Below are 22,322 nucleotides of genomic sequence, written 5' to 3'. Positions count from 1 at the left end.
CATCACTATAAACCTGATGATATTGTTAATTGGCCTTCCTATTATTGTTTGGAGAATGAATACCATTGTGAAGTTAAAAAAAAAATTCAACTACTGCGCTTCATGGAATGTGCTGCACACGTGAGAAGGTGAGAAGAAACTGCTCTATTGAAAAGAAATGCTGTAATTCCATAGCACCTGCCCTTGAATCTTTCAGCTGGGGGTTCATAATGAAAGTACTATTCATTATCTCCCTAAAGCGTCTTTATCTTTATGGCAGTTCTCACCTTTTGACAGTTGTGTGGATTCTTGCCTACTCATTTATTCGAAGGCGCTCCCAAGTAAATTTTGCTTTGCTGTTTAGCTTGTATTCTAAGCACCCTAAACATCCCTCTAAGTGTGCTGAAAATCCATCTAACTGTTGTATTGTCACACAGTAACAGGCAAACAGAAAATTAACTTTATTTTTTTTATTTTATTTTAATTTTTTTATTGAGTTAATGATAGGTTACAATCTTGTGAAATTTCAGTTGTACATTAATGTTTGTCAGTCGTGTTGTAGGTACACCACTTCACCCTTTGTGCCCACCCCCCACCCCATCTTTCCCCTGGTAGCCACTAATCTGTTCTCTTTGTCCACATTTTTAAATTCCTCATATGAGTCGAGTCATACAGAGATTATCCTTCTCTAACTGGCTTATTTCACTTAACATAATTCCCTCAAGGTCCATCCATGTTATTGCAAATGGAATGATTTTGTTCTCTTTTACAGCTAAGTAGTATTCCATTGTGTATATACATACCACATCTTCTTTATCCATTCATCTGTTGATGGGTGCTTAGGTTGCTTCCATGTCTTGGCTATTGTAAATAATGCTGCAATGAACATTGGGGTGCATAGGACTTTTGGGATTGCTGACTTCAAACTCTTTGGATAGATACCCAGTAGTGGAATGGCTGGATCATATGGTAGTTCTATTTTTAATTTTTTGAGGAATCTCCATACTGTTTTCCATAGTGGCTGCACCAGTTTGCATTCCCACCAACAGTGTATGAGAGTTCCTTTTTCTCCACAACCTCTGCAACATTTGTTACTATTAGTTTTAGATATTTTTGTCATTCTAATGGGTGTAAGGTGATATCTTAGTGTAGTTTTGATTTGCATTTCCCTGATGATCAGCGATGATGAGCATCTTTTCATGTGCCTATTAGCCATCCGTATATCTTCTTTGGAGAAATGTCTCCAGCCCATTTTTTGATCGGGTTGTTTGATTTTTTGTTGTTGAGTTGTGAGTGTTCTTTATATATTATGGATATTAAGCCTTTGTCAGATATATGACTTGCAAATATTTTTTCCCAGTTAGTGGGTTGTTTTTTTGTTTCAATCCTGTTTTCATTTGCCGTGAAGAAGCTCTTTAGTCTGATGAAGTCCCGTTTGTTTATTCTTTCTATTGTTTCCCTTCTCTGAGAAGATAGAGTGTGAAATTAACTTTATTTTTATTAACTTCATCCTAAGAGCACTTCTAGAAACGTTCTATTTTTAAATGTCCATTTCAAGTATCCCATAATGAGATGTATTCAGATATATTCTTTCCTTTGACTAAAATATCAATGCCTATTGTTTTTAAGTGTGTTACTCAAAGCAAATGCTTTTTTTAAAAAAAAGCTTATATCTCTGTGTGATGCTGTGAGAATTTTTGATTATTGCATCTTGTGTGTTGCTCAACAGAGTTAATGACCTGTCCAAAGCTATCGATGCTGAAAGGTAGCAGAATGCCACACAAGCCACCTTGTCATCTTTTAAAATAGTTTAGCTCAGTTTGGCAAGGCTCCTGGCCAGAGAGGGAAAAATCTACATCTGAAATGTTTAAGGTGAGAGATCTGTTTAAGTGAAGGGATTGAAGAATAAAATAAAACTGAATTACTCCCTCCTAATCTGACTAGTGTTTACTGGGCACATTAAAAGAATGAGAATCAACTCTAGATAAAATGCACTCATGATTATTTTTACTCATTTTTTTCTGCTTGATTAGAGTGTGTAGTGGGTAAAGGTTCTCCAGGAGAGGCTATTAACTAGCTGAAAAGAGGCATCAAAAAATGGTACATACTTAGGTGAATTCATCACAACTCAGATGCTTGTTCTCCAAAGGCTCAGAAATTTGATTTGTTCAGCATACAGAGAACAGATCAGACATAGGTTCAACTAAAGCAAACACAGAGGGTTCCATTGGCAGAACCAAGACATCCACTCTCTGAAGGGAGAGCTCTGTGGAAAGCCAAGTTATAATCAGAAGTGTCCAGGAGGAAGTGACGTTCAAGCAAGAGGAAATAGTTTTTTATTTGAGTGGTTAATGGCATGAACATTTGCCAGACTGAGGCCCTGTCACTCGACGTGGAACATGTCGTACAGGGAACAAATAGGTTATTTTTATTTTGAGGCCCAAGTGTTTCTCTTCTGGTCAGAGTCTGGATGGGGACTATCAGCATCTAGCTCCTTAGATCTCCTTTATGACCAGGCTCACTGTCTCCTCTTCTCCACCTTGTATTTCTCCTGAAGGACTGTATTATCATCAATTAGATTCCACCTTACAGTCCAGTCCAGTCCTGCCTTCTTGAGGAAATATCCTGATTTTCTTGATAAAATTTCAGCTACTTGTGATCTCCTTGACCACTCATTTGCAAATGAGCTCTATCAGTCCAGGTACAGATGAGTGAAAATCCATTTAGGGCTAATTTTGTTAGTTAAACTCTCACAGGCTAGTTTTATTTCTCTCATACCTGTACTTGACTTCCCATCTTCTCCATCACCTTCATGTGCTACCCCGTGGTGTTACCACTCTCCCTCCATTCTCCTCACGGGGTAGACCCTTGGATTTTTAGAGGACAGACTTGCACTTACAGCCCAAAGCAAGCATAATCATAAGCTTCAGGTGAAACATTTTTATAGCTCCCAACCCCTTGAATAATTTCTAAATACAATTCTATAGAATATTTACATAGGACATTCTAAATTTGACATTTCACTGCAAAATATGTCTTAAGTGAACCTGGCTGTAAGGGTAAGGTATTCATTCACTGAGTTACCAAGTGGATTTTCCATTTCAGTGTGAAACCAGATGAGATACACAAGGGGTGGAAAAATCAGTTGTGTTCTTTATCTGAGGAGACCACAATTGACAGCAATGCAAAAACCAAACCATTAACCTTTCCAGAGAGCCCCTTTTGTGCTTAACCTTGTTGTTTCCTGTTTGTATCAACCTTGGGGCTCTCCTCCCTGGGGCCTCTAGGACATTGGAGATGGAGGAAAGGGCTGGAGTAAATCTCATGTGCACTTTCCAGACCAGGGCAGTTTCCTCAGAGGGAGATAACTTTTGGTCTGTAGGAAACATTTCAATTCTGAGTCATTTCAGCAAAGTTCTGGTTTGGTGTACAATGTAGAGAACAAATTCATGGGGACTTTGGAGAGTTAGGGAGGCTCTGGACAAGATCCTGTCCTTTCAGATCTCCTGAGATTTTGAGGTCAGCCTGACCTTATGGTTACTGGGGGGCAGCTAGGCACCCTTTGAGTAAGTGTCTAGTTATGATTGGAAACCTGGCTAGAACTAAGCAAACCAAGAGAAACTTGCATGTAGCTTGTAGTTCATAGACCTGGGGGAAAGCTAAGGGACAGTGTCATGGAATGATGCCAAATCATAAAACCCGGTAGATCCCTCTAGGAGTCATCGTTCCTAAGGGGAGGTACAAAGAGAATCCAAGTACTGAGCAATGAAAGAATGTGCTCAAGAGTTAGCATGAGGGACAAGGCCTGGTGAGCTTTTTATGTTGACTAAGAGGCAGTTTTAAAACATCTACTTTGCAGTACTTAATACAAACCTAGAATAATTCACAAACAGCCATGTACATCAGAAGATATAAATACCCATATTGAGAATAAAACATTACCCAATACATTTGAAGTTCCAGTGTTCTCCTCTCTGATTGCATCTATTTCCCATGAATTTCCTTATATTTATACTATAAATGTATGTATTCCTGAATTAGATACAATAGTTTTGCAAGTTATTTCCTTCATAAGTATGCTGTTATTCGGCATGACTTCGTCTGTAACTTAACCTTTTTCATTCAACATTACGTTTGTGAGATATATTTGTGTTGATACGTGTAGCACTCATTCATATTTGTTTTGCCAGCAGTGGTCCTAGTTGTGGGGAGAGAGGGAGAGAGAGAGAAGGAGGAAACCATTTAAGGGACCTGTCCTGTTGTAGACAGTCCAGATTGTACACTTAGTGTCTGAAAGTGGTGACCCAATCCCACCCATGGCTCAGCTGCAAGGGTGATAATGGGATCTGTCTGGTAAGGAAGCTAATTATAATGGAAAGAACTGAATTTGCTTAAAGAATCTGGAGTCAACTAAATAGAAATAATATTTCATGGTAATAAACAATAAATATTTAATAAATGTAAGTTTACTGATTAAAAATTTTTTGAGTTAGGTGACACTCTTACAAGTGCTAATGGGAAAGATGGCCTGATTAATTTTTCTACCCTTTGTTTTCTCTACCTTTTCAGTGTTTTCTAGATTCTGTCCCAGTGCATCTGATTCCTGCTCTGTAGCTTTCTGAAGGGTTGACATTGAGCATCGTTAGTGAAACTCCACTGCGACCTGAGTGTACAACACAACAAAGGCTTTGAAGATCTCTTTCAGTTAAAACCATAATGACTTTCTTGGAATGCAGTCCCAGTGGAGCCTGTTTCTGTGTAGCCTGGAAGAATACCTAACTACCAGCAGCAGTTCTTCAGAGGACTTATAGAAACCACTCTACATCAAACAACTCTGGGTTGTTCAGGGAGAACTTAAGGCTAGTGGATATCAATTCACCTGAAAGATTCAACCACTGCTACTCAGAGCTGCTGCTGAAATACCATGTCTAAGAACACAGAGTTCATCAATCTGTCATTTTTATTAGATCATGAGAAGGAAATGATCCTGGGAGTCCTAAAGAGAGATGAATATTTGAAAAAAGTGGAGGACAAGAGAATAAGGTAATATTCTTTTATCTTGTTTGCCCTCCTTGACTGCTTTCTGTTTGTTTGAAGCAATTCAGATCAGAAATGGGGCAACTGCAACCACACTGGAGACAAATGTTGCTCAATGACTTCATGGGTTCCCAGCAGTAGCCCAAATAGAAAACATCTTTGGCATTTTGTCGTTTAGCTAGGTGGAAGGATGGAATTTAGCTATAAACATGGTGTTTATGAGAATGTCCATTTGCTGAGAATGTCCATTTGCTAAGAATGTCAGAATGATTAATGAAGTAGAAGGACTACCCGGGTTTAAGTACCAGCTCTGAGATGTATTAGTTGTATGACCTTGAACAGGTTACTCAGCTTGTCTATGCCTTGGTTTTCTCATCAATAAAACAAGGATAATAATAGTACCTACCTTATAGGATTGTTGCAAGCATTAAGGAAGATGATACATGTATAGTGCCTGGACCTGAGTGCACAATAAATTTAAGCTATTATTTATTTATAATGCTTTCTCAAGTCAGTCTTACTGGGAATTTGCCTCAACCATAGCTGGGAGAAGAAGGGGATCTGGAGGCTGAAAAGTTCTCATTGTACCCCAGAAATCACCTGAATTTCTTGAAATAAGTTTCTGTGTGAGGAAAGTTGGGTAATATGGGCACAGTTGAGTTTCACATCAGTTGTAGGCAGGGTTAATATAGCTGAAAGCCCAGGTGTGACTTCGCCTGCGTTTCAGCCAGCATCCATTCTGATTGGTTGCATCATCTGTTCCAAAAGGTCACAGCATCGTTCTGATTGGCTGCCACATCCATTGTGATTGTTTGCTGCCGGTGCTGTCAATATATTAAATATATTTGGTTATTACATCTCACCCCTGAATAGAGGATCAGAAATAAACAGAGTCACTGCCTACTGTGCAATATGTCACTTTTGTGTCTTATATGTCTCCCCAAACTGCAATCAGAAGCTTAGGTTTATTTTACTTGAGGAGAAAACTTGTCATAAGATTATCTTCACATACTGCAAAAATATTCAACACGCCAAAGGAACTAGGATCCTTAGAATTGGAAATACATTGAAATATTGTTGTTTTCATAGTTAAGAGCCAAAAATTTTCATTTCCATCATTCCAAGATATTCAACCAATCTTAAAGAAACAAAGGCTTTGGTTAAAATTATTACTCTCTTTTTATACCTGGAATTCAGGTGGCAATGAAATGCACTTAATGGTTTTAAAGAAATCAGAAATGATATTTTTGGCACTGGGAGTCCAGTCATGAAAAGTTACTAAATTTTCTAATGCACTGCAAAAAGTTATATTGTTTATGGGGGGCGAGCTATTAACCAGTTATTGATGACATTCTCAGGGGAATTAAAAATCACTGTCTTCAGGAAAAAACAATAATCAGATCCCAGGAAACACCGAAGTAAAATGAATAGGACATTGTTTAGAATATTTGTTTTTGTCATTTTCAATAACTTTTAGTAATAATCTGTTATACTTGCTCTTCTTTTTTCTCTGTTTTTCTTTCCTTGTTGTCTTTCCTTATTCTGTGTAAAGAAATTTAGCCAAATTGTATAATATACAACAGAGCTATCAAGAATAAAGTTGTTGATATCCTGGCTCTTTCAACTTTTTTGAGGATAACAGAAGAAAGGCTTTTATAAAAGCCTTTCTAAGAGATCTAAGAGATACTTTTATAGAAAATAGAACATCTATTTTCTAGAAATTTCTATCTTATAGAAAATAGATTTTTTTAAGCTGTTATGTTTTCTTCCCTTCTTTAATAACAGCAGTGTCTAATATTTTTTGAGTGTTTTTTCCTGCACTAACTGTGTCAGATGTGTTGTCTTGTTTTATTCTGAGCTACTAAGATATGAGCCCAGGCCAGAAAACTCAGGCTCTTCCGCGTTTAACAGCTTTGTGTATTGAGAAGTCACGCCAAAGTGAGTGGCAGGGGTGTTTAGAGTGTGTGCTGTTGAATCACACTCCCATATTTGTTGATTAAAATCTTAGTTACACCATGAAATCTTTGTGTCACTTTAGACAAGTCACTTCCACAGGTGGATCTAGTTTCCTCATTTGACAAAACAAGTAATATTAGGTACCTCAGAAGATTGTTGTAAGGATTAAATAAGCTAATATTATCAAGAGCTTAGAACAATACTGGCATACAGTAAGCACACAATAATTGATGGCTGTAATCATTAGCCCTATTGTGGTCTGTGTTGCCCTTGATTTATGAGTTGTAGTGAACACCATCAGTGCTCCACTCAGATCCTTTAGGGTCCCTTTGTTGGATCTGTGCTCTCATCTCCCCGTTTCCACATCCTTTACTGCTAAGGGCTGGGACCTACTACTTTCTTTAGAGGACTACCTTTGGGCGGCTGGAGTTGCCCATAGGATTAGAGAGCCACAAGCACCAGGTAAATTTGAGTGTATGTCCCTACTGGGCAGCCACAAGCCAATGGCTGAGGTACAGAAACCCCTTGCCTCAAGTCAAGACAGACTGTGCAATGCAACTTCTGCTTCAGAGCTCCCCATGGGATCATGCTGAAACTGGACTTCACCTAAGAAACACATCTTTGCTCAGCCCCTCTCCCCTTCTCTCTCCTGCCTCTCCTACTCCCTTACAGGTTCCTCCTGAGAGCACTCCAAAAATCATTTGCACACAAATCTATATCTCAGAGTTAGCTTCTAGAAAGCCCAATCAGGAGGTTTGCCAGACCAGACAGGGAACTTAGTCCTTTTTACTTGATAGCTTCCAAAATCATCAACACAAGGAATTATATTTTATTGCAACAGTAAACTTTTGTGCTAGCTGGTACAATAATTGTTTTCACTATGCTACAGAGGTGTAGGTTGATATTTTCTAGGAGTCTAGAGGAAGAAGTAATTAATTATGAATAAGATAGAAACTGAAGGAATGGTTTCACGGAAGAGGTAACATTTGAGCTGAGCTTTAAAATGTGAAAAAGGATTTTGACATTGGCAAATGTATGTCAGCTGTGTTTCAGCTGTGAACTGTGAACCACAAAATCACCTTCAGTTTCTGTTCAAAGGTTTCAGGAGGAAATGGAAGCCAAAGAAAATTTTTAAGAATTATGATTACAAAGAAGAAACTGATCTGGAAAGTTAGTAAATTGGAGTTTGGGAAACAGTGGATTTATTGTTTGCTTGTGTATTTATTTGCTTGAGTAGGTTGTCCTTAGACATAAAGAACGTAGACAATGGGAGAGTGTAAAAATTGTATTGAATCAATGTTTTAGGCTTGTCGCCCGACTGTGCTCCACAGTCCACATAGCCACTGAAGTGTGGCATTAATGAAGGTGGGACTGGTCTCTGGGTGCTCCTAAAGGTGCTCTGCGCCCAAAGGCACATGAGAAGCCTGATAATTACCTCCAGGCATGAATTGTAGGCTGTGGAGAGTCATCTGCCTACTACCAGAGCAATCTAGCTTCATCCAAGAGGCTCACATACATTTGTTCTTCTCTTTCAGACCAAGCAAGAAGGAGTGGTAGGCAATATCTAGACACAGGTTTTACTATTAGTAAGAATATTTTAAATGTTTTCTGTGGAGAACAAATCACTTAGGTTTATTGATGACTTTAATGCAATGAAGAAAGAGGGAAGAAGTGATGCAAAGAAAATTAAGCCATCAACAGTGATTGCAAATGGAAAAAAACCCCAACCATTTGGAAGCACAAAATAAAAATCTTTGTTGCTCATTTTGTACCTTCAATTTTTCTAACTTTGGAAGAACTCAGCCTAACATAAAAGAGTACATGGTATCTGCTCCAAAAAACATATCTCATTAACAAATTCTTACTCTACTTGATCTTCCACACCTAAAAGCAAATACTGTTACATATCTACTTTGGAAGTATTGGTCTATATAAGAAATCTTCATTTATAATCTTAACTTATAAGTGACTATTCATTTCAGCAGTTCACCGTGGATTTTATTCTCACTAAGAGGATGTCATTTCCATTTGGCCACAATGCATGAAAACATATCTGGACTTAACATTCTCTTTGGCACCGGTTCTTGGGCTTATCTCAGTGATGAACGCCATTGGTTGCCTTACAGCAAACATTTCTTTTTTCTTACTCCCTACTCAAACCTCAGTTTTGTTTAGCTCCAGCAAACTTTTTCTGTAAAGGGCCAGATAGTAAATATTTTAGGTTCTACAGGGCATGTGTTTTCTGTTATGACTACTTCGCTCTACCATTGTAGTATGAAAGCAGCAATAGACAATATGTAAACAAATGGGTATAGCTGTGTTCCAATAAAACTTTATTTACAAAAACAGATGGTGGGCTGGATTTGGCCCAAGGGCAGTAGTTTTCTGAGCTTTGGTGTCAAAAACAACACCTTGGTTGGTTCTAGCCTTGGAAATAGCTGCATACACCTGAAAGCCTAGATAAGCCATCTCAGGGAGAAGCAGGACATTTAGAATCCAAAAGATAAGATAAGAGTTGGACTAGAAACCATCAGTCAGCTATCAGAGATAGAGCATGGGCTTCTGTCTGGGAGATTAGATGATTTCATAGGCTCCTACCATCTCCAGGAGATTTTTGTGCCTCACCTAATCTTAGTAGCTCGTGTGCTGGAACAATTTAAATGTGTTTCATTGTCTCTATAGAAGAACAGCAAAATGAATCTGGAAGTATAGAAAATACCAAGAAATAGCAGAAAGTTCTGCAAAATTGTGGGGGACAGATTACAAATTCCTTTTCGCGATGAGATAAGAAGTATTGATATCCCCATTTATAGATGGGGAAACTGAAGTGCAAAGTTAAATGACTTGTCCAAGGTCACACAGCTAGTAAGTGGCAGAACTGCGATTTGTAGTCCCACCATCTGGCTCCAGAGCTCCCACTCCACTCTTAAGTCACTTTTAATTTCTGAGTGGTATGTCTGTCCTTTCAGGGGGGCCAGAAAAAAAGAGATGGTAAACTATCTAGTGCCTACCTCACACCAGAGAATGTCTTACTCCATTCACAAATGTATCCTCACTTAATCTCCGTCATCCCTCGATATGTACTATTGTAATGTACTATAGCTATAGCAACTGAAACTTGGATTAAATAATTTGCCCAGCTGGTAAACATCAGAGCTGAGGTTCTCCCCTTCCGTATTGCTTCCCTTTCCTCTATGCTGTGATGCTTATGCAATAGCTGCACCTATTCAGATCCTGTTGAGAGCCCACCGACAGCCTTACTAATAGCTGTCAGAAATGGAACGAAACAGAAAACATTTCTTTAGCCTGGTATTTGCTGACAGTTTTGACCTTTAAGCTGTGTAACGTTATCTAAAGTTACTGTGACTTTTATCGAAGCATTGCTCTTACACAATGAAAACTGACAAGAGTTCCTGATGCCGTGCTACTCTTTCTGCTGACTGCAAAGCTAAGTGCAAGTGTATTATGTTTTGTTCCACACAGCTGGTTCAGCTGAGAGGGGCTACTAAGCAAGCCAGAGCTTCGTGTCATCAAGAGACCACAGATCCCAGCCGGGAAACTGCCATTCACCTTCTGGCTTTGTCTTTATGTGGTTGATTCCATCATTTTAGAGCAGGGTTGGGGAGGAAAGAGAAGGAGGGAGAAACAGAAGGGGAAAGTGTCCTCAAATTGGCTATTTGGAATCCTGTAGATAAGCTAAATATTTGGTTCAAATGGATTTGAAGCGATTTCAAGAATTATACATTCAGCCTGGAAGTTAGGGAGCCTGGTAAGTGCCAAGCAATAATATCCTCTTAATACTCTACAAATGTTTGATCTGTGGGGCTGTTTGTTTTTTGCCAAATCTTATCACTACCACTAAGAACAAAATTAGTTTGACCTTCTAAAAAGCTTAAAGATTCACTGTCCCCATAAAACACTGGGAGAGCTATTGAAGTGGACTTATATTTTGGTAAACATTTTGTTCTAATCCTAATAGAATTACCACAAGCTTCTTAATGGATTAACGGAAACTCACAGCATGAGCAATACTGGCTCCCTAATAGAACCCAAACTCTTAATGAGTCACAGAGAAATGAAAAACAAAAAAAAATCTGGCTCTGCCTTAAATGAATTTAAAACCTTGGGGGTTTTCCCACCAAAGACCTTACTAATTTTGCTACATACACACATATAGGGAAGCTAACTTATATTTTGATTCTACGGTATTTTCTTCCAAGTAACTTACTTGTAGGGCTCACTGTAGGCACAGGGCCACAGATACTTGATATTTAGGGACATTTCAAACACTGGATTGTCCAAATAAATAAACTTATACTTGCCAGACCATTTTTTTGTTTGAAATAATGTGTATGTATATATATATATATATTTTTTTTCTTCCCCCAGATTCCTCTTTTAGTACCCTTTCCCTTCCTTTGCCTACTTTCTCTGGCCAGAATTGGTGTAGAGAACACGCCCCTAGGCAGCGGGGATTAATTTGCACTCATGTCCAGGAAACTACCATCTCCTTTTACTGTAAATTGAAGGAACACAGAACTATAAAGCCCATGGAATCCACAATATGGCTGAATGTTCGTGGGGTAGGATGAGTGAAGAGGACTCACCCCCCCCCACCAAAGGTAGGTCAGTTCATAAGAGACGATCTAATTAAGCAAATACCAATTATATTCTTGAGGAAATAGATATTTTATTTTCAAGGAAATATAAGTGACAACTTCAGTAACAAAAATGTCACCTCTATCATTTTAGATTTCAGGCATATGACCATTTTATATTGACAGTTTATATGAATATTCCTATATTAATAAAAGGGTTTAATTGACTTAAATCTGTAATAAGATTAGGCTGACATGCATTTAATAATTTATTATTTCATTGCAGAGTGATTAAGCATAACTGGTAAGCATTTCATGCAAATGTCTAAAGTTAATAAAATTTTACACAGCAAAGGATTTTTTCTGATACATTTTTCATTATAGAGGTAATACAGAAAATTAGAAAATACATATAATATGAATTTTAAAAACTCACTTAGGATCCCTCTTCCCAGAGATAGTTTCTACTTTTGTTGAATTTCCTTCTTGTTACTTTTCTGTGTGTGCATATAATTTTCACATAATTGGAACCATATTATACATGAAATTTTGCATCCTCTATTTTTGCTTAACATTATTTAATGAACGTTTTGATATCATTAAAAATTCTTTGGAGGCATCATTTTTTTGGCTGGATAAGCTTCATGACATGGATGTGCAATAGTTTGTTTAACTATTTGTTCTAATTGCCATGAACATCTTTATTCTTAAATCTTCTGTCTTAAATTTTTATTATATTGCAATTCATATTTTGATTTATATTTCCTTTAAATTGAAAATTTGTTTTCCAGAAATGTTGTGTCAATTTTCTCCTCACTAAACTATTCATTATACTACTGCCAAAATAGAAATGATTCTTGTAAATCTTTTTTTATTTTTTATTTTCTTTTAAAGATTGGCACCTGAGCTAACATTGATTGCCGATCTTTGTTGTTGTTTTTTTTTTTTCACTTCTTCTCCCCAAAGCCCCCCAGCACATAGTTGTATATTCTAGTTGTGAGTGCCTCTGGTTGTGTTATGTGGGTCTCCGCCTCAGCATGACTTGATGAGCGGTGCCATGTCCCTGCCCAGGACCCTAACCCAGCGAAACTCTGGGCTGCCGAAGTGGAGTGTGCAAACTTAACCACTTGGCACGGGGCCGGCACCTATTATTGTAAACTTTAACTAATTTAATAAGGTAATGTCCTCTGTTAATTTGCATGTATGTGATTATTGGTGTTTTTACATGATTGCTAGCTATTTGTATTTCCTCTTCTGTGAATTTTTTATTCACACAATTTGTCCATTTACTGTTGGTGTTAGTGTTGTTTCAATATTAATTTGTATGAATTCCTTTTGTCGTATATGTGGGAAATACATTTCTAAAATTCAGCAAAAACTCATTGAGTACTTATGCGCAAGGCATAGGAGATGGAGAGATCTAATTTCCAATTTAACAGAAGCAAAACTGCATTTTCTTAGATTGTGCAAAGTCTCCACTTTCACATTGACGTGAATCAAATTGATGTATTGATGTATTCTTTGTGTAGAATATAAATAATTTACCTCTTTGACAGAGTCTTTATACAGTTAGTATTTTAAAGCTGGGATTTGCATTCTCCTCTACTTCTGTAATAGTATCCATGCTATTTATGGGTGTAGAAATTAGGGTAGGTTCAGCTCTGAGTGTCAGAAAATCAAAATAATAGTAGCTTAAGTAAGACAGAGGTTTATTTCTTTTTCTTTCTTTTTATTTTTTGCCTAGATAAAGTCACGAGTAAGGCAACTCAGGGCTGGTAATGGTGGTTCCATGCTCATTAGAGGCCCAGGGTCCTTCTAACTGGTTGCTCTGCCATCTTCAACTTGGGCTAACACCTGTTAAAGTAAAAAATTATTCTGACACTTATTAAATGATAAGGAATAATTTACTCAGGACTATTGCAATAGATTTCAAGACTATCCCCCCAAAATTAAAAACAAACAAAAGACTATGGCAGTAGGGGAGAGAAATCGAACTCAACTCCAAATACAGCAAAGGCACCTGGAGATTTATAGCCAACGATTAGAGTGAGGAGGTCAATGAATGGAAAATTACTAAGAGGAGACATTCATGGTAGGATTCTTACCAAATTGACTTAACAGAATTCTTATTAAGGTCAGGCCAGGATGATAGCAGATATCAAGGGTGGGAGAATTCTCGCTAAACTGATTTAGCAGGATTCTTACTAAATCTGGGCTATGCAGGCTGAAGAGAGGGCCCAATGATGAGGTCTTGTCAAAAAGAGACCCCAGAGGACCCTATCTAAAGTTTGGTCAAGGAGAGAGTCTTAGTCACGCCTCATAATCCAAGATGGTTGCTCCAGCTCCTGTCATACTGTCCTCATTCCAGTCATCAGGGAAAAGGGCAAAGGGCAGAAAAAAGGACAGGTTCCCTCCCCTTAAAAACATTTTTGAGGAGTTTCACAGATGACCTTGCTTACACTGCGTAGGCTGGAAGGTAGTCACATGGCCATACTTAGGTGCAAGGGAGCTTGCATATTTAACTGGGAAATGTAGTCTTTATTCTGGGTGGCCATGTGAGTAACTCACATTTGGGAGTTTTATTGGTATGAAAGAGTAAAAAGGAATATTGGGAGACAACCGGCAACCTGAGAAAATGAGTGTAATTAAGATCATGCATCTTATGGATCAGATTTGTTTATTGCTCAGCACAAATCTCACCTTCCTTTTTATGGAATCTGAGAGCAATTAATTGTCAGGGATGATTTTCAATGAAGCACATAAGAAAAAAACACAGCACATAAACATTTATATTCATCCTCAGTGAATTCCAAAGAAATGGTGACTTGACATTTCGTGTACCGTGTATTGATGCTGATAACTAGGAAAATTGCTGGAAGTGTGTTTTGTAGTAGTAATTTTTATATATGAAAATATGAGTGCCCATAAGCATCACCTAAAGAGGTAAAACAGGAAAAATTAGGTACTGATAACTGTCTTTGATGAGCATATAGCTCCTTCCTTGCTGCATTTAAAATAGTTTATACAAATTCAATTTAGAGACATTTTAGAAATAAATTTCAGCTGTATGTTTATAAAAATTAAAACGAGTATGTGCCTGTATTCAGCAGCAGAAGTAGTTTTGAAACATTTTTCAAGGGCAATATGTCCTCTTTATCTTTTTTTGTGTGTGAGTGTCCAATTTCCTCCCATCAAGTCAATTTTGTGCTTGCATTATCATAGCAGTAATCTTTTAAAAGCCCAGTATTTTATCCTTGTTTTTTTTTTTAAAGACATGCAGCTTTACTATTTCTTGTACTGATTCTGTCACCACCTCCTCCTTTTATGAGTAATTTACCATATTGATAACAGGACCTTCTATTTTTGATACTTAAGAAAGGTATCCTTTGGGTTTCAGATTACTAAGACACATCCTTGTTCCTTGTGAGGCCAGGAAGTTGAGACGATAGTTATTTCAAGATATCCCCAGGTGGAAAACTTGGTTTGCTAATTACATATGAGATAAATTTCTGCTGTTTTTAAGACTACATTAATAAATAATTGTTCACATAACTTTAATTATTTTTATTATTTTTTTTGTTCACATGACTTTGTGAGATCTCCTGGTATATTTCTATGAGCCAAGTGTTCTACTGCCAGGAAGTGCACGGTGTCATCTGCAGACATGAAGATTTCACAATGTTCTCTTTCCTCAAGACAATTTCTAAACACATTAAATTGGCACAATTCGCAAGATTTCTTTATCTACACAAGTATTCTTTCAATCTTGTTGCTTATTTCTCTGAAGTAGCTTTCTATGTAAGTGAAACATTCCCCCAATTCTCAGGTAGTCTTGATTCTTTTTAATAGCCTTTCATTTGAAAACTAATCAAAAGCATTATAAAGTTTATTAGGACCAGAGCGGTGTTTGTTAAAGAACAGCTCTGTTGGGGAATGTTTGTCATGAGAGAGTGTGTGGTAAGAGGCTACTTGGGCAGACACCATTTAGTAGAAAAAGCAAAGCAGGCAGAAGAAACTCTTTATGTTTACTGAGGCTTAACTTTGAGTGCGCTCAGCATGGCTTTGCACAACTAGGAAAGACATAGCAGTCATTAATAAATACAATGTCCTAGGGCCCGCCCTGTGGCTGAGTGGTTAAGTTCACGCACTCTGCTTTGGCAGCCCAGGGTTTTGCCTGTTCAGATCCTGGGCGTGGACCTAGAACTGCTCATCAGGCCATGCTGGAGTGGCATCCCACATAGCACAACCAGAGAGACCTACAACTACAGTATACAACTATGTACTGGGGGCTTTGGGAAGAAGGAGGAGGAAGAGGAGGGGAAGGGAAGGGGGAGGTGGAGGCGGAGATGGAAAAAGATTGGCAACGGGTATTAGCTCAGGGCAAATCTTTAAATAAATAAGTACAGTGTCCTTTCTGAGCAAAAATATTTTAGTAGATTGAGAGCCAACAAGAGGAGCCTGGTGTGGGGGAGGAGTGCAGATTTTGGAATATAAAATTCTGGATCTGAATCCTGACTATACCACTTAATAGTCCTTTGAACCACAGCAAGTTTCCGCTTAGAGATGCCACTTTCTTATGTATAAAATGGGAATCATAATGTCTTTCTCATGGGTTATTGTCAAAGTTTAATAGCGTTGGGGGCCGGCCTGGTGGTGTAGTTGTTAAGTTTGCATGTTCCACTTCGGTGGCCCAGGATTTGCAGGTCCGGATCCTAGGAGGAGACCTACACACCACTCATCAAGTCACGCTGTGGTGGCATCCCACATACAAAATGGAGGAACATTGGCACAGATGTTAGCTCAGGGACAATCTTCCTCACCAAAAAAAGAGGCAAGGTGGCAAAATGCCAAAAAGTTTAATAGCATGACATGTAAAACAGAGCGCCTGTCATTATTGTAGCTAAGTGTTATGATTGTGGTTAGGTTTTAATAATAGGTTCTGTATACAGAAGCTATAATTAAAATGAAAAAGTAATATTTTTATATTCAGAGTACAGTAAGGTCTGCTCACCCCTGGATTTTCCTTAGACAAATATGAACAGCCGCAGTGTCGATGGCATTGCCTCTGGATGTGAGCAAAAGATGGGAGTGCTAGGAGGTGTGCAGCCATTGGCATCAAGTTGCTGTGACATTATTCTGCCTGCATATATTTGAGCGATTTTTGTCTCGTTTCGGGTTTGACAATATTTTTTGTCAGTCACCATGGTTTTGTTCTCTTAAAGGAATATGAAACTCTGCCTCTAGATAAGGTTTTAGCTTGCAGGCATTGTAGCAGAGGCTGAAGCAGAACCTGGTAGCATCATCTCTGCAAGTGGGCAATAATAAAAAGAGCTAATATTTACTGAGTTCTTACTGTGTTCGTTGGGAAATAGCTTTGGCTGTGGGTGACAAAGACATATTATAATAATGGCTTAAACAAGATGGAAATACATTGCTCTCTAATGGAAAAGTCTGGGTTGGTTGGCAGCTTTGTGATATTGTTATACTGGCTCCATCATACTGCTTTTGTGATAGTATTATACTGGCTCCATCTGGGTGCTTTGGTTGTTCCGCCGTGTTGAGAGTTTAGCTCTTGGTCCAAGATGGTTCACTCCTGTGTTCTCATCCTAGCCTCTGGGAAAGAGGAAGGGTTCAAGGGAAATAAATACCCCTTTCCCAGTAGGGGCATAACCTAGAGGTTGCCTATATCATTTCTGATCACGTCATATTGGCCAACATTTAGTCTCATGACAAAACCTAACTGCAAGGAACACTGGGAAATGTAATCTGAGGGGTCATGAGCCTAGTTAGACATTCTACTAAGAGAGAAGGGGAGAACCAGTGTTGGGAGACATATGCCAGAATTGTCTGTTTCACAATTACTATGCATCAAGCTGTACTTAACACTACTTAACGCTCACAACAAACCTATGAGGTTGTAACTATTATGATTTTTCTTTTACAGAGGCAGTATTTTGAGACAGAGAGTTTAAGTCTCCTTAAGTCTTGACGCACAGAGAGGTTAAGTATTTTTCTTGCAGTCTCAAAGGAAGTAAGTATAAGGCCAGGATTTGAACCCAGGCAGTCTGACTCCAGAGCCCTATGCTCTTGGCCACCGTAGAGTCTCCACTTGCTCATTATCTGTTTTGAGCCTTCATGTGCTCTGCTAGATGAAATTGGGGATTATTTAAAGACATCAAGGAATCAAAGATACTTTGTGAATTGTTATCTATGGCTTCCTCTTCCAGGCAGCTAATTGCTTCCCTTATTCCTACCTTATTTGGTGCCAAATCGTGTTCAGCACAATTGGATCTAGACAGGGTAACACAAGAAAACTAATGCCACACAAATGTGACAGGAATTTTAATGAAAGCAATCCCTGATTCGAAAGGAATGTGTCTATGCAATGGTAAAGCAAGCAGTCTTTGTCATGCATTTAACATTTTTGATGATGGGATAGAAAAAAATGAAGTCAATGTATCACCAGGATATAGAAATGAAATGATTCTATCATTCAATATAATCGAGCTAGTTCATCTTTTCAATCTTTAAGATTCCAACTACATATAGGTCATCAATTCACATGTTAATGTGAACGCGTCTGTGTAGCAACAAGGAAACCTGAAGAATAAAGAATAAACTGACATTTTAAAATGCAAGAGCATCCAGAGTTTACCTCAAATGAAGAATTGGTGTTAGCTGGAATTAAATGTCTTCAACAGCTGTTTTTCCTTTTTCCTTGTATTCATGAGTTTTTAACAGTTGATTTTGGGCCATATTTATCTCTACTACACTTTTTCATCCATCTCCCATACTTTTGCTTCTCTTCAGACAAAAGCAAATAGAGGAAATGGTTAGATTTGTCCTATTTTCAAGAATTACAATACTTTTGCTTTCTGAACGAAAGTGTAGGAATGAGGTTAAGGAAGATGGAAAAAGTTCTGGAAATCCTTACCAAGGAATTGAGAGCAATCTGTAGCTTTCTCAGGCTTGCATTAGTTTTTCGAAGTGTATTTCATCTCCATTTTAGCCAATTTTGACTTATTCTTAGCACATCCAACATTGTACATTTTTTCCCTTCTCATTCTCTTTTCAGTTATGATGGTTTCATATTGTAAAGGCCTCTATAATTCACAGAGCACACTACCACACTTTATTGCCTCTGGCTCTCACAAATACCCTCAGAGGAAGATAGAAAGGAATTATCTTCACTTTGAAGTTGAAGTAACTGAGGCCCAGAGGTTAACTGGAATCTATTCCACCATTACTATGCATCAAGCGGCACTTAACACTTTACTTAATGCTCACAATAATGTTATCTTAACTGGAATGCCCAGTGATACTTCGTAAGCAGCATGGCTAAGCTTTCCTTCCTTCCTTTCCTCTTTCTTTCTCTGTCACTGACTAGCTTTTGCTTATGCCTTCTTTTATTCGTTCAATTAAATGATATCTATTATGTCCCGGGCACTGTTTATGTGCTGCAAAATGCAAAGCTGAACAAAATGGAGATAGTCTTGCCCTACTAGAGATTATAGGAGTTGGCAAGACAAACATTAAACCCATAAAAACAGCCAAATAAATGTACAAGACAAACATTAAACCCATAAAAACAGCCAAATAGATGTACAAATAAAACAGCCATATAAATTAAAAATTAAGGTAAGTGCTGAGGAAGAAGAAAACAGCTCTATGAGTGAGAATAAGATGGGAATCTGTAGATTTGGTGATCAGAGAAACTCTCTCTGGGGAAGCAGCAGTAAAGCTGAAATAAAAAGGATATGTGGAAGCCAGCCCGATGAAGAACTAGGCTGTATCCGTCAGGATAGGCTAAGTGATGCTGCGGTAACAGCCCCAAATTCTTAGTGGCTTAAAATAATGAAGGTTTATTTCTCTCTCATGCTACATGTCCGTGATAGGATGGCTGGGGACTCTGTTTCATGGCATCCTCAGACCAGGACCCAGACTTACAGAGCAGAACTATTTGGCACATTGCTATTCTCCATGCAAAGAAAAGAGTATGTGGTAAACCATGCACTTGCTCTTAAAGCATTTACCTGGAATCACATACCACATTTCATGGGCCAATATGAGTCACATGACCACATCTGATGTCAAGAGGGCAGGGATGTGTGGTCCCAACTTGTTCCACCTTCCCAGCCTCCCTTGCGGCCAGTATTGGTGATGTGACACTGTGAGGTCAGGGAAACCTAAGGAGAAGTCTAATGGGAGGACTTCTGAGTCCATTTTTGCTTTTCTGTTGAGAGACAGGTGCAACTGACACCTCTTCCCCCTTCTTTCTGCCTTAATGTAGATGCTGTGCTGGGGTTGTCTAGCCATTTTGCATAAGAATGATAAGCCACATCTTGAAGATAGGGGACCATCAGGATGAAAGAATGAAAGGAATCCTTAATTACCTGATTTTGCAGCTGAGCTAATGCAAGCAGCTGCCTAATTCTGGATTTCTTGTTACGTGGGGAAAAAATTAAACCAATATTTTAAGCCTGGTAATTGGAACCAGAAACATTTCTAGCTTATGTGGATGAGAGAGATGAACAGGTACTGTACTTAGCCCAGAAACTCACCTTTTTCAGACACTTTCCTGAGACTAGGCCAGCAATGCAGGAACCAAATGAGGTCCACCTTGCTTTGTAAGTGCTGGCTAGTAAAGCAGAGAAAAGAGACATCTCCCTTCCTTTTCCTCTCTCCTAGTTCCCTATGCTTCCCTTTCTGCTTGGTACTAATTTTCCAATTGCACACTTTCTTTTCCTTGTTGCAATTACCCTCCTGTTACCCTTTCTCCTCTTCTTGAGTGTCTGAAAACGGCTGTGTCCACTTAATGTGAATTATCCTAGACGTGATTGAATTAGGCCAATTTGTAAGAGAGATTTGAAAAATCAGTAAGCTGCTTAATATTTTGTGCCAGCCTAGGGAATTCTTCCCAGCTTTTCCCACGTGTCTCAGAGATAGCTCTCAGAATATGTGAAACAGTTAGCACCAATTGCCTTAGAAGTTCCCCAACCAGTGTGTTTGGACCTTTAAATTCTTGCTTTCCTGTGGCCTGATTTATACAGAGCCCCAAGTCTTTTCAGACTCTAGCACTGTGAACTAGGTGCAACTTGATTGCTAAGTCAGTTCTGTCAGTAGAGCACAAAAAGATGCAATATAAATATTTGACTTTATGGCTGTAATTTCTTCAAGTGGTCTCGCCCACTCTACTTTAAGGAGCTGCTAAGTGGTTAAACTTCAGGCACCTGATCATAGAAATGTTTTCCAGAAGAGAATTTGCCTCTGAAATATGCTGGAATACCCTGTTTTCTCAGTTTATTACTCTTTGGCCCAGCAGCCTACTGGAATAGGACTGCTGTCTAGGATTGCTATCTTTGTTCTACTCATTTTGATCACTTTGTTTCTTTATCATTGTTGCATGAGTTGTTATAAATTTTTAACAGGCAACATTTTCTTTATCCTGTGCTCTGAGGTATTCAAATGTCTGTTGTGATTCTCCAAATAATACAATTGGGGTCTTCAAATGAGAACTCGTTCTGTTATTTGAAAGCTTGCAGCTTTTACAAGTTTTCAAAAGTAAATTGTGTGGAGCTTTTCTTACACTCAATTTCATGAGCCGGTTGCTCATGAAAATACAGGACAGAAGGTTCTTTGTAAGCTCTAAATCAGGGATTAGGAAAACATGTGTTGTGGATTTTTGTCATTTGTATTTAGAAGGATAAGAAAGCGAGGACTTAAGAGTGCTCTGTATGGCTGCCTGTTGCAAAACGTGCATCATTTTACGTCATTTGTCCTCTTCTTGACTAACATCAATGATAATAGGAATCCTTAGGTGTCCTGTTTCGACTCATGTTCGCCTCTGAATACCAGAATGCCTAGCACACAGTAGGCACTCAATAGATGCTTATTGGATGAATGAAGGAGACAATTAATCAAAAGTTTGGAAACCTTAGTCCTCACTTTTTAAATTCTCCATTTATGAATCTCACATTAAGATAGGAAATAAAAGACCTGGTTTCTGGTTTTATCTATACTGCTTACTGTCTTTAAAGTGAGAGTCATAATACATCACAAGTTAGTTTGAAGGCCCAAAAGAGATAATAAATAGTAATAAAAACATTTAAGTATCTTATAATCTAGCATGAAATTGGATCCTGAGCAGTATGTACAAGAAACTATGTTCCTGCCTTTGAGGAGAGGCTGGTCCAGTTGGGTGTAACTATGCACAGCACCACAAATGTAAAAGGAGATGGCATGAGATGTGTGGGATGATTCTGCGATGTTTATTTTTTCTGGAACATAGAAATGTCGTGTTGAAGAAGGGATTGGAGATGGATAACATAAAGGAATGGCATGTCTGTGAAGCATTTAAGGAGGAATGAACCTGTTTTCTAGAGTAGTGTTTTCCAAATTTGGCAGTATATTAGAATAAATAGGAAAGCTTTAAAAAATATCATTGTATAGGCCACATTCCAAACTAATTACATCAGAATCTGTGGGGGTGAGACTTGGGAATCACTATTTTTTAAAATCTTCCCGGGTGATTCCAGCGTATAGCCAAATTTGAGAACAAATGTTCTAAAAAAACCTTTGTTTTTCAAACTCTAATCACCTGGAGATTTTGTGAAAATGCAGAATCTGATCCAGTAGGTCTCAGGTGGGGCCTAAGATTCTGCATTTCTAGCAAACTCTCAAATGATGCTGCTGTTCCTAGAACAAGGACCACACTTTGAATAGCTATTTTCTTAAGGTGTGTATAAATAGATT

General features: G+C 38.3%; 1 protein-coding gene across 9 annotated transcripts in view; it reads left to right on the top strand.

Annotated features, from left to right (window-relative positions):
- Positions 1-22,322, top strand: part of SYTL5 (synaptotagmin like 5) — a 273,738-nt gene that overhangs the window by 117,085 nt on the left and 134,331 nt on the right. For all 9 annotated transcript variants that reach the window (XM_070502421.1, XM_070502422.1, XM_044763566.2 and 6 more), the window contains one exon: positions 4,549-5,022. In XM_070502421.1, coding sequence (XP_070358522.1) covers positions 4,904-5,022 — 119 coding nt within the window. In that variant the 5' untranslated portion in view covers positions 4,549-4,903. The remainder of the gene's footprint in view (positions 1-4,548; positions 5,023-22,322) is intronic.

The sequence above is a fragment of the Equus asinus genome, chromosome X (genome assembly GCF_041296235.1).
Source record: "Equus asinus isolate D_3611 breed Donkey chromosome X, EquAss-T2T_v2, whole genome shotgun sequence".
Lineage (NCBI taxonomy): Eukaryota > Metazoa > Chordata > Mammalia > Perissodactyla > Equidae > Equus > Equus asinus.
The sequence above is the reverse complement of the archived record's forward strand: the minus strand, read 5'-3'. Positions and strand labels throughout refer to the sequence as shown.